General features: G+C 39.9%; 1 protein-coding gene across 1 annotated transcript in view; it reads right to left on the bottom strand.

The window, feature by feature from the left end:
* The window catches only part of col18a1a (collagen type XVIII alpha 1 chain a), a 67,385-nt gene extending 54,110 nt beyond the window's left edge, over nucleotides 1-13,275 (bottom strand). Inside the window, exons 1-2 of the mRNA XM_067516375.1 lie at nucleotides 13,119-13,275; nucleotides 12,962-13,032 (exon numbers count right to left, since the gene is read on the bottom strand). Of these exons, the coding sequence (XP_067372476.1) occupies nucleotides 12,962-13,032; nucleotides 13,119-13,129 (82 nt within the window). The 5' untranslated portion in view covers nucleotides 13,130-13,275. The remainder of the gene's footprint in view (nucleotides 1-12,961; nucleotides 13,033-13,118) is intronic.
* Nucleotides 13,276-13,657: the final 382 nt, after the last annotated feature.

The raw sequence follows: 13,657 nt of genomic DNA, 5'->3' as shown, positions 1-13,657 counted from the left end.
GACAATTTATTATTTCCTTTTATTTCCTCTTATTTAAAACTGTTCACACAACACAGGTGGGGGCTACAAACAAGAATTCAGATACCTGTACAGTTTCAGTTGAATGGTGGGAGAAGTTAAGTGAGGACATATGGCTATTGTCTATGCTGAGGCATTCTCCACAAGCTGGGACTATTCGCCAAGGAGACTTCACTGTGTGTGTGCACGCTGTAAGAGAATGCAAGCTGACCCCCTCACTTCGACTTTGGCCACTGAGCTTGTGGCCATTTAGACTCACTGAGGGGGAGCAGAATTAAAATGGAGTGAGGACTTAGGGGTGAGGTAAGGGAGGGAGAAGAGCCCATTTCATTGTGAGTGAAAGAAAAATCCTTAGTTTAACACACACACACACACACACACACACACACACACACACACACACACGCATGCACACACTGGGAGAAGTGGAAGGAGTTGTTGGTAGTGGGTGTGTGTGTGGTGTGTGTGGGGGGGTCATTTTCTTCTGTCAAACAGTGCATAGTTCAAGTGGGGAATAAATACAACAAAAACTACAAAGGTTTGCCGCAGCAGTTACAAATTGTTAGAGGAAGGACGTTAAAATGCTGACTTACATGAGCCTACGCATAAGAGATTAATCAATATAACATGACAGATTCTCTCAACTGCTTTGTGGAGCATTGGGAGGTGTATAACATTTGCTAGATGAAGATAAATGGCCGACCTCCTCGTTCTACAGAGAACACAGACATATGATTCCACCTTCATATTAAAAATCTAGGAAACTACCAGTCATGGCTTGTTGGTATGTGATGAGTGTTCATAAGCATTTAATGACCCCTGGGAGGGCTTTTGCTCAGATGTATGATGTCATTTAAGGAAATGACAACTCTTTGTTTTCACTGAAATTTCATTTTAAGCATTTAATTTGCAGGTAGAGCCAATGAGAGGTTCCGACTATGCCAGGCTAACGTGTTGATCTCACTTCTCAGCTGAATAAGGAAGCCAGTCTCACAACTAGGCCACTTTTGAGCCCAGATCAGAGCTATTAGGTAGCTCTGCAGTAACCCAATAGCACAGCATGGCTGCATAGGCTAAGCAGCACTATGCATGGCCGGAATGTGCCCAAATACCTGAGCGGTGGCCCAGAGGAAGAGGGTGTATGCTGCAGGAAGTGAAGGCAAACACACACCTGATCTGAGCCAGCACATCCTGACAGTTCAAACGCTATTAACACCACACTGAACCTGTTAAACACCCCCAGAACCCCCCGTGCTCTGTTTTTTGAAAAATCATCAGCTCAGCTCTCCACTGAGTGTATCAATGTGCAATTTGTCCTCGGTGTACTTTTCACCCCATTGTGAATTTCCAGTGATGTATTAGAAGTCTTGGAAAGTGGCCAGTCTTTTAAAGTAAGACCCCTGCCCCCACCTAGTCACACCTCACCAGCACTTTTTTTTGTCTTTCTGGCCTGAGACACACAGTCAGAAGCCTCAGGCAAGACAAGGGTGTGTGTGTGTGTGTGTCCGTGTGAAAGAGAGACCCTAGACCCAAATCATGAGGAGCTGATTAAGTCACTTTAGTATAAGGTGTCAAAAAAAATCAGGCAACATATTAATCCCAATTTCATGCTTTAACGGTTTTGCCTAAAGGTTATACTCAGCTTATACCAGTTATACATTGATTTAGTGTGAACTGTCAGATGGAATTCAGTGATATAAAGCACAGATGCACAGATTCTTTTCTGACGGCATACACCTTATATATGACAGGAAACTCGCAAGGGCGTGCCAGATTTTAGCAGCTAAAACAACAATCTTAACGGATTTAACAAATAACAAGACTACTTTTTTTTTTTTTTGAAGGTCAGCATGAACATTAATAAAAGACAAGTGTGTGCTGTCTAGAAGAAAGAAGCTGCCACTTTAGGATTAACAACTAAACAAGAGTCTGAGTCAGATCACTGAGTTCACACTTTGTTTGCTTATGCTCTCTAATCTTCCTACTTGACCCATTTTAAAGCAGCTTTTTATCCCATTTTCGGCAAACAGAAATCCACCGACAACATACCAACGAGGGAGTAGTGAAAGGGTTCCTGTTTGACTCTGCAGATTTATGTCAAGTTAGACAATGGTGTAGAATTAGTTAGACTTCCCACATTTAACGGTTTGGTACAATAGCACCTCATGGTTTTCCACGAAGAAGAAAAAACTAAAATGTTGAAGTTGGAAGAGTTTGTAAAGTTGAACATTTCCTCACTTGATCTAACGAGCGCCTGTAGCTGAGGTCATGGGATTTACTGAATTAACCAGCAACAGACAAGCATTGAATGATTCAGATTAACTTTCTAAAATCAACATAAAATCAAAGACACCCAAGTTGCCCCAGGTAACTGTGGAGCCTTCTCTAACTCACTGATGTTTAGTTGGAATACTTTCCCTCAAGGGCCATTTACATCTTGGCAGTGGGTACAGTGAAAATGAGTCTACGTTATGTTGGCACATTACAAAACACTTTTGCACTACAGACTCCATAATCGTTTTGCTTGAAGGCATTTATTGTTGAAGCAGCTGCAGAATAAGCTGAGTTTGCTTTAGACTATCCACGAGTGAAGCTGCGTTCTGTCTGATGAGTTATCACAATGTGGTGATAATTTCTCAGTGTGAAAAGAGCAATAATGCAACCGCTTGAAACACAAGAAATAAATGAGTGATTTGGACAAAAACATCGAGGAGCTCATACAACATTTTCTACAACTTGCTGATTCTTGTTAACTTTATGAGTCAAAAGGTACATTATGGTCACATTCCATAACATGCTCATATCTAATAAAATAGAGGCCCACCTCTCTGGTGTGCAGACTGTCCACTTAGAAATTTCCCAGACTATCAGCATTCTTAAGATTCTCCTGCCAGTCACACAGAAGCATTTATTGACTGACCATCAAACAACCTTGAGGCAAGGGTTCAACACAGCAACTTAGATTACTCAGTGAATATCATATCAAAAAGATACGTTGCACAGTAGACGTATTTTACCAACTGTTAAGCTACTTGACAACACCAGCATTCGAGAGACTTAGGTGTTATTTCTTTGCCCTCGTTGACTTAAGACAAGAACTCAAACATCAAATGTCTTGGAAACCTCTGGATCATTCATTATAAACTGTAGACCCCATGTCTAGGCATGTGCTTAGATACTAAGCAGTTTTCCAAAGTTGTCTTCAAATTAAGGAAAACACAGACAGTGATTGTGTACTGGATTTTATCTCGTACACTGTTTCATCATAGTCTGGTAACAACTATAACACTGATAGGTATGTAACAGTTAAGTGCCAAATCAATTCCATACATGTATTTAGAGATGGAGGGAAAGGATAATGTTACGTTTAGACTACTGAACCACATCCAAGTGGAATTTTAGTATTGAGTATTTTAAAGAGGAACTGTGTGATATATTGATGTAACACATTAAGGGCTGTCCCTACAAGCCCACAGTATTACAGAAGCATGGAGTCTGTGCAGAAACATGAACTACTACTAACTGCAGAGGAAGGTTTAAAGAAAAAGAAAAAAAAACAACTGTTTTTAAAAGCCATAAAAAGTTATAAAGCAAAAATAAGGAGATAGATACAAGAACATCCATCCAACGTTATTCATCCATCTTTATCTTTAACCACTTATCCTGTTCAGGGTTGCAGGGGGCTGGAGCCTATTATACAAGAACATTTTCAAGCTAACAATGTCTCTTGGAGTAAAGTTAAATTCGTCATTAAGAAATGATAGGAATGTGGCCGATGCATAAATCCATCTTTAGAAGGCCTAGAAGGCAAAACTCAGTTCTGTGCAAGAGGGAGACTAGTGAGAGGTCACCAAAACACCTATGATTCCTCTGAAGGAGTCACAAGAGTCACATAGTAGAGACTGTTCGTACCTCAACTACTGCCCAGGTTTTTCAAAACTTAATGGCAAAGAGAAAAAAAAAGTTAATTTTAACTTTAAAAGAAGAATCTTTTACTTTCTTTTCTGTTTTTTTGTAAAAGTTTTGATAATGTAATGCATATATCATACTTATATCCTCCCCTTTATCGTGAATGTACAACTTCTACCTGTCTGCACAGGTTTAAGACAAAGCAGCCACAATTCTGGCAAAGGAGCAAATGCATATGAACAACTTCCCAACATTCAGCATAAGCCAAGAATGAATTTTCTTCCGCGCTGTCATTTCCAGATGAATAAGTAAAAAATATTCTCCACTAAAGCTGTGTTTTTCTTGTGAAAAGTTATTTAAATGCGGATCATATTTCTGCACTAGACAGCCTGTGCAAGCAGCAGACTAGATCAGTCTGATGGCCAGAATCATCTTTTTGTCCTTCTACTGGTTCTTTGAACCCAATAAGCCTCACTCAAGTGTTATGTTTCAGCTTTACGATGCACTTCACTGAAGATCAGCACTTAAATGGTAAATCTTCCCACAAAGGAGGGATAAGACACTTCATTGTCATGAATTCTTTGTAAAGTTCTGGATGTCCGTCTTTTTATGCTTAGCTACGTTTAGAGTATTTCCTCTTTTTCTGCCCCTGATTATCTGGCTCAAACACAAAATATCTTCAAGAGTTTTTTTTTCCCCCTCCACAAGACCTTTTGCTACACATGCACTTGCCTCTTTCGATCGCTGTTCCACATGTGAATGTTAATGTTTCAACAGCAAAAATCTATCTTCTGTCTTTGCACTTTACATCAAATGACACCGATAGCTATATTGTGCTGCCATTGGCACAGCCAGAGAAATCACATTCACTAGTGCCTGTGACAACTACCACAGAAAACAAGTACCCTCACATTTTAAGAGTTTTGGGATCGACTACCAACGGATCTTGTGAAACCCCCATCCCCTACAGTCCCTCATACTGACTGCAAGCTGGAGTGTCAACCTCTACAGAGGTGGTGACAGGGGCAAAAACACTGAAGACACCTTGCAGTGAAAGCCAACTTATACTTTACCTACAGCGGACACATTAATACTCTGTAATGTATGGCGACAATGCCTGGAAGGGAATGAAATTATACCAGTGTCTATATTGAAGGCCTGGGAGATACAGTAGTTAAAAAATAGTAAGTGGGACAAAGAGGACTTTCATCGACTAAACAATTTAAAAAGCCTTCAATTAGTACGGGTCAGACTAGGGTCTAGAGTGCCACCGGTCATTGTTTCCCCCACTGGGCAGTTTAGTCCACAGGTCATGGTCCTTTCTACTGTTTCAGCTTAAACCAAACAAAGGCATGTTAAAATCCACGTGATGGGGCTTTGGCTAGCGGCTGCACTATCCTGATAAGTAACAAGTGAACTTAGTGAACTCACTGAAAGAAATGACCCTACAGCCAGGATACATGACACAATGTCATAATTAAATTAGGACATATGTCATAATTTATTGCATTTTGTTTGGTATTTTAACAGCTTTTTGACTTTGGGCAAAAGTTAGACACACAAATAGCATAGATAAAGATCAAAACATAAACCGAGGTTTGAGAATTTCTAAGATACTGTTTCTTCCTCAGATCTGATCTCCTTTATGTATGTTATGGCCAAAATAAAATCTACTGTACAGTTATTGTCACCCTAGGGCATCCATAAAGCTGTGGCCTTAAATCAAGCTTTCTGGGTTTTAGAAAGAGAAAAAAAGGAAGACACAAGAGACTGAGTGAGAACAATCAATACCCCGCCAACACCCAGGACGAGCGTGTGCCTGTTTAGGAGCCCTGACTCACCGAGCCAGCAGCAGACCGCCAAGTAAGAGTGGGGCATAAGGCAACAAGGGAGAACATGAGGCGTAAATGAGGTGGCGTGAGGCAGCCTACTCATTTGTTTTTGTTGGCTGTAGTTCTTTTAATTTTGGCTTTGAGATTATGTCTGACTTCCTGCTCAGTAGAGCACATGTTAACATATCCACCACATGCTCTTGGATGGATGGACAAATAACAAAAAAAAAAAATGCAGCTAAAACACCTTCTGTGTTGAGACAATGTTAGTTTGGAGTGAACAAAAGACATCAAAATTTGCATGTGAGAACAACTTAGTCCACTACAACACAGTCCGGTCTGAAGGGAAACTGGCACCCTATGTTTTTGTTTAGTATTCACTTGCATCCTTCTATTCTGATTTCACCTTGGCCAGTTAAATTCACATTCAAGAGAGGAAACTCAAAACCAAAACACGGCTGAGTCTATTACAAGACCAAATAATAAGTCCTAATAAGACATAACTTAAGTAACTAAGTAATTTTTACCCAGTCAAGGAAAAGTGACTGTAGACCTTCCAGCTCGTCCTTCCATTCAATACCACTGCTCTCTCAGTAGAAAAGTAACCCTGCAAATCTTTCACTGGACTTCTAAATATTTAACGTCCCCATGGTTAGCCTGTGTTTCTCCTCGCTAAACCTCTCAATGGATGGCACTGTGCCACCTGGCCTGTAACAACCCCTCAGAGAACAGAGGGCAGCCTTTATTGTCTGCAAACTCATGATTCACACAACAATTAGCAACTGAGGTATTCACTTTGTAGAAATCTGGGCTGAGTACATGATACAACCGGAGCCTAGTCTTCCTAGTCTTGCTATACCCTCAAGCAATGATGTATACCCAAAAGCAGATAATGAGATTCTCTCTAAAGCATGAAGGGTCACTGTACTTCAGTTGCATCAACAGATATAATCAACAGGCACTCTTTAGTGCTCGACATTTTTTTATTATATTGCCCAACGGTTTATCTAATACCGAGTACACCAGGTACACCGAAGACAGCCCGTGCCATATCCAAACTCCTATTTCCAGAATGACCGTAGGAAACTAGAGGACCGGGGTTACAGAATTCAGCAAATCCCTCTTTAGTCACAGGAACTTGAGGCTTGATGGTAATCTCCCCATCCCACGGGACTCTCCTCAGTTCACACCCCCATGGTGTGAGATTTGTGAGGGGGTAAAAGAAGAGAAGTCCCGACAGACATGGCAGCTCTTGAAGGATAGCTGAATGAGTGGAATTTAAGGAGTCCTTGAAAAGCGGCCTGCACATCACGAGAGTCAGTCAGAAGATAAGAAGATGTGGAGAGCAAAAAGAGGGATATAACAGCAAGTGAGGCTGGAAATATACAATGGCATTCCTCAGCAGGGCCTCATGAAATGCTGAATGGTCTATTCATTTATTTTAAAAAAGTAAAAATTTAATGGTAGCTGTTGCTTGTATCAAAGGTATTTGCAGCTGACAGTTAAATACACTCATTTCAGGTTTGAACGTGCAACTATCCTCAAAATAATGTCACATGAAGCAGTGTCCATAGTGTCCTGGTTACTCTGGAGCGGTAGTAATTCATGAAGAGTGAAAAGCTGATGGTATAGATTTCTTTCTGTAAATGGGTGGAGGGGGGGGGGTCTCTGGTTTCATGCGCCCCTGTGTTTAGCAGGCTGTCAGTGAGGACAAGTGAATGCTCCCTAAAGCTGAAGACCGGGACAAAGTGCCAGGTAGATAGATCCGGTTTCTTTTGCTACAGCCAAATACGCCTTTGTGGTGGAAAAATCTGCACCTGGTGACCATGGAAACAAGTGTTCACCCAGGCTATGGCCTACAGCGCTGACAAACTGACCACTTGAAGTGAAGGTGAAATGGAAAAGCTCTAAAGAGGCTACATGCCTCTCGCCAGTAACATCGATGGTTCTGCAATGACATTTGTTTTATGCATTACAGTACACTTCTGTCACTGTTGCTATCGTCACACACGTAGGATTTCATACTTTTCTTTGGCTGTTTTTTCACTTCATGAAGCAGCTTGCTTCAACAGGCTGTAGTCTTACAGTGCTCCTGCAATACTGTTATTTTAACTGTGGTCCAATGAAAAAGCAAAAGCACACTGCCCATTACATTGTCAGGGAGTAAATCTATATAATCTGATTATATATGGCAATTACTATTAATTTTGTCCAGTAGTCTAGATAAACACAACATGAATATATACTTTGAAGTTGCGTTATTTGCAGGACAAAGCTTCACACCTTCCACTAACTGGTACCTGGTTAACATCTGGGAAAGACAAGCACATAAGTGAGGGTTTCACCACAAACAGGAAAGAGGTGTTGAGAGGTAAGAGGGCACTCAGTGTGCCATTAGTGCCGGGGATAGTTGGGTGTACAGAGCAAGTGACCATTCAAATCCTCTTCTCTTGGAACATAAGTAGTTATTATAGTGTCCCTCTGTATTTTGTTGCTGTCAACCCAGCATTTTGACAACAAGGACAGCATGAGACGATGGCCCAGAGTGGAGGGAGCACATGAAAATACAAATAACAGCTTTCAGCAAGATGACAGAGGATAAAAACTACGGAACGAATACTGAGCAACACCCTGAGAGTTCATTTCTTTACACATGGCAATGTAAAGAACATTAGGCAACAATGAGTTCTATCTCATGTCATCATCATTCAGTAAGCTTCCAGAAAAAAAATAAAACGATCTGCTCAATGTTGCGAATCCACAACTCGTTTCAGTCGACTTTTATGTAGTTTTTATTTTGTCTGATAGTTCTCTCATAATATTCACTGTGAGAAATAGGTCAGCCACGAGTCTTTTTGGGGAGATACACAAGAGTTGGCTCCTTCCTTTCTCTTTTTGCTCATTTTCTTTGCATCGTTCACTTTCTCTTCCAAAGCAAATGAAAAATTGCAACAACAACAATGAACAATATAATCCCCATGAATGAAAGGATTTATTTCAAGGGTGCTGTGTAATACTGGATTAGATTTAGACATCTCAGCAAAAGAATTACGACAAAACACAGATAATGAAAAGTCTCAGTTTGCATTAGTCACACTGATACATATCAAATTAGTACACCAAGCTGTTTGGTATTTTTCTTCAATGTGATCAGGTGGCTGCTGGGTTAAGGTTATTCTAGGACTGGGGCATAATTCTAAAAGCAGCTGGTTCAAGTTTTGTAAAGTTCATACCCCATGGTTACATGTTAATCAATGTATTTGTGATATGTGCTAAAGAGAATTATATCATAATCACGAGAGTGAAGAAAATGCAAAAGAAATGTCTCTCAGTATATTATTTATATTATATTATCAGTGTAAAATGATTTAACTGCAAGGCAGTTATATTCACTATGATTCCCTGGTGTGTACATGCACCTTAATTCAAAAAGTGTGTGTGGTGACACTGGTTATTCTCAAACTGGGCCATGTTTTTCAATGTCCAGCGCAGATAAACAACTCTTCACGTTCACTACAGGCCCCAGATGGCTTGAATTAACTAATCAAAGCAGCATGTGACCGCTACAGTTCTCTTAAGAATAGAATCTACAATAAAGTAAACTACACCAAATCTAGTGTTTCTTATGCTGATTTCTGGCACTTAGAACAAAGATGTTATCCAGAGGAGCTGTATGTGAGAATGCAAATGTCAGAAGCAGTTGGACTGGATATTAAAGAAACTGGACTCTAAGAGCTCTGTAGTACAAAGTCCATTGTCAATGTATGATTAAGCCAATGAGTGAAATATGCAGGGAATAGTCCAGAGAACTCACAAAGAGCAAGTGGGCATGTTGATTATGTTTCTGTGACTGACTTTGTTTTTTTTTACTAATTACTGTTAATATGGCCCAATATCTTAAAAGCAGTATTGTTTATAGTAGATGTTTTTAGTAGAGTACTTTTATTGTAGTGAAAGATTTGCAGTGGTAGTAGTATAGGTTTTAAGCGAATACTTGCTCTTTTCCTTTATATATTGAGTTTGTGCACACACTGTATCACATTCATGTGTATAGGCATATGTAGCCCCAGACTGTTCAGAGTGGCTGATTGCTGTAAACGCATTAAAGAAGTCCCCAGTGTCTAGTTTTCTGAAAATGCAGAAAAAGGGGAGAGCCAGAGAGGGCTTTCCAGACAACCACTTGACATTTTTAATGACCTCCACCCACATGCCCAACCCCATCCAAAACCTAACACATGCATAAGCTTTCAATGGCAATCACAACAAATAGCCAAAGACAAAAACCATCTTTCTTTTAGAGCTTAATGATCTATTTAAATGCCAGTGGTTGACACAAAAATGATTGATGGAGCTTCAGAGATGCCAATCATGAATAAGTAGGTTTACTAACTAGAAAAAGTTCGGATAAGACATCACAAGGTTCACTGAGTCAACAGAATCTCTGCACAGTCGGTTCCTTCATTTCACATTGCATCACCATATTAAAATAAATTAAAAATAAGACCTTATCTCGTGATTACAAGATCCGTTATGAGAAATGGATCTTGTAATTACGAGAAACTGATTGCCTATTGGTTGACATTTTGAAAAGCTTAAGTCCAATGAACTATCTATCGACAGTTCTGTTTTAGTTTGGGAAGTATTGAAAACTATCACAGAACAACTGTGATACTAAAGACATTCTCATATTTAGGAGATCCCTAACCCCTGTGTCTCATAATTACGGGAAACATAACTCGTAAATACGAGATCGGTATTTCTGTAACTGGTATTTACGATCTCGTAATTACGAGAGAAGGTCTCCAATTATTTTTTCTTTGGTGTATGCAATGCTCCTTCGTACATTTGAGAGTCAAAACCACTTACAACAAAGACACCAATTTAATACTGGCTAAGAAACATTGACATTTAATTTAGAATTTCATAATTTATATAACTGCTGCCATTTGTTTGCTACCTTTGTTATTGCTAAATGTAAAAGAGCATTGGACGGGCATTTAGTTAGCACAAGGAACAAAAGAAGCACATAATGTAAAGATCACCACAATGTATCAACTTACAACTCAGCAAAAGACCTTACCCAACTATAAAAATCTTTAACTGATTTCATCTAAAAAAAAACACACTATGGTCAATATAGACTTAAAAAACATATATCCACACCAGCAAACTAAAATTCTGTAGAGGATTACATTTTGTGGTGCCCTGAAAACCAGAAAAATGCAAATATGTAAAGAATACATACACATACATACAACAATCGTAGATGATGAACATCAACGATCACTGAAGAGTGAGATGAACTTTTGCAGCCAGTGTGGGGACAAAAATAAAAAAAAAAAAGAGAAAGGTTTAGGTTATCGCTTTCAGGACACGTGAAGCGGCAGTTTTTCTGCAAAGGCTGTTTTTTTTATGCAGTATTTACATGTCAACAGACGTTTGTCAGAGGAGGCAGCCTCTCTTCAGATATACATCTCTACTATCACAATTAATCATTTTTATAGTACTAGCAAAATAACTTTAAATAGAAGCCATGGCCATCAAAAAGCCTACAAACTTACTGTAACTAATACAGTATAGTGAATAAAAACTTTAAATGTTTCTATCTCTAAGCCTGATTCATATACCATCTTACCACTTTTAAATTGATCTTTACTTTCCTAACCCTCTGGCCATCATGTCGCTACCCTGAAAGGCAGAGAAACTCAAGCCAGCTGTGATTTTTAATGTGGCATCTAATTCAGCCATTAAATGGCACAGTGGGGTGTCCCCTTACAGCCTTTCCCTTCCCCCTCGGACTAGCCTTGTTCCCTTCAGGCACAGCCACGCTGGGTGCATGTCAAAGATCACATGACAATAGGGATTCCTGACCCAGGCAGGGACGTTGAATGAATCAGACCTAATTCAACCATGTTGCTGGCTCCTTGAGACAGTGGCAGTCACTTTCAAGCTAGACACACGCAGACGGGACAGCATTCCTGTTAAAATGTCGTGCTGTTTGAGAGTTAGTTCCAAAATATGTTTTATGTTGCATTCTGTGCGTATGTGGGAAATGGCCATATTAACAAAATCTGTCTTTTAATGTATGATAAAAAAAAAAGGAAAGATAGGACAATACATGAAATTTTGAAATAAGTCTATTCAATTTCATCTTCCACCCTCTAAACCCATGGAGCAGCTAAAGTAGTGATCAGGGTCAATCAAATATTAATCTACATCCTCTCAGTTTCCTGTACCTATCATCTGACAGCTACGCGTTTCTCCTGTTGAACATTTAAAAAATTAAATGTAGGATACTGTTGAGGTTCAAAGATAAATTATTCAGGAACAGAAAAGAGTTCTTTCATTCAGTGGCTCATGTAGCCTTTAACAACATTACCGCTATGTGTGAAAAGAAACAGCCCATTGTGTTCTCCTCTTGTTGTAATGCACTGACATTATAACGGCTGGAAAAGATAGATGTTAAGAATTCTGCCTTTGTCATCTGAGCTAGCAGGTTGTCACACAGGACAAAAAGAAAAAAAAAGAAAAAGAGATGCCTCCCTCAGAAGAGGAGAGATGCAGCCACTTTAACCCCCAGACTTTATTCAAGACACAGGACAAACAAAGGCACAATGTAAGAAGGTCTGTAGACTTTGGACTTGAGGAAAAACCTATAAACAGTCCCAAAGCCACTTTGTCCTTCTAAACATAAAACATTATCTTTAACAATTCACCACAGTAATATAGCAGACACCTAGTGGTACATCAAATGTTGGTGAGAGCAAAGAACAAGCAGTAGACTAAGGTCATCCAAGCCAAATAAGAGAGAACACATCGGGCTTATGATGCAGCAGCAGTTTGGCATCATAACTGATAGTAATGTATTGCAGCAACTTTCTCTATCTTCAGTGTGAAGACTTGGGGACATAAAAAGTAGCCTGAAGTTAAAACATCCTGAATCGCGCTTGCTCGGAATAGCTCAGCAAACTGGTTCTCTACACTCATCTCTCCTATATTCTCATAGACTGGTGTTAAACATAAAAGACACATTTCAGTTTAAGCCCAGATTTGGTTGTTTCCAGTCTTAAAACATTTTCATGATTGACCGACTACGATTCCCGCACAGCAGAGTTGCACTACTTACAGAAAACCAAGCGGCTAAAACGTTACAAATGTAAGAACCAGATCCATTCTTTCTGTGTTTCAGTATTTGATCTTACCCGGCCATTGCGATGCCGCTGGGCTGACAAGAACAAGGACGCAGCAGACAAGGCGCTTCAGCCACGAACACCTGCAGAGGTAGCAAGCAGTCACATTCTCAACTTTATCGCTTTGGGGGAAAGCTACAAAAAGTTGGAGTCAAAATGCAACAAATACCTCATCTTCATCTCTTTTATGCCGTACGCCGAACAGAAAAGCTACATGGACGGTGGCAAGAAAAAGTCTTCACAGCCTCCTTAGTTTAGCACCGCTGCAGCACGCTGCTGGAACAGCTGATGGGGACGCAGCTCCTCGCTGGAAACAGACAAGAGGTGGAGTGGGAGCAGGGAGACCGGCTGGAGCTCACTGCGCGGACGTCCGCCAGGTCCTAAAGGGAACCAGCCGCGCGGCTTCTCAACGAACAGGTACTTTCTTCGATCAGTAATAATAATAACGTGCCTTATTAGTTTCTACAGCTTCCATGACGTTTCGAATTATATAACGTTCATAATTCGTGTTAATTCATTATTACATTTACGTTTAGTCAGTTGGCAGACGAAGTGAGGTATAAGACAGCAAAACATTGAAGCCAAGGAGAAAACTTTAGTACTAAAGTGCTATGAGAACAAGTGTTTCCGTTTCATTAAATTCAAGTCAAAGAAAGAACAAATGGGAGTTATTAATTTATTTTTATTTTTTGTGCAAAATTTAGGTCC

The sequence above is a fragment of the Channa argus genome, chromosome 9 (genome assembly GCF_033026475.1).
Source record: "Channa argus isolate prfri chromosome 9, Channa argus male v1.0, whole genome shotgun sequence".
NCBI lineage: Eukaryota > Metazoa > Chordata > Actinopteri > Anabantiformes > Channidae > Channa > Channa argus.
Note: the sequence above shows the minus strand (reverse complement) of the source record. Positions and strands in the feature narration are given on the sequence as shown.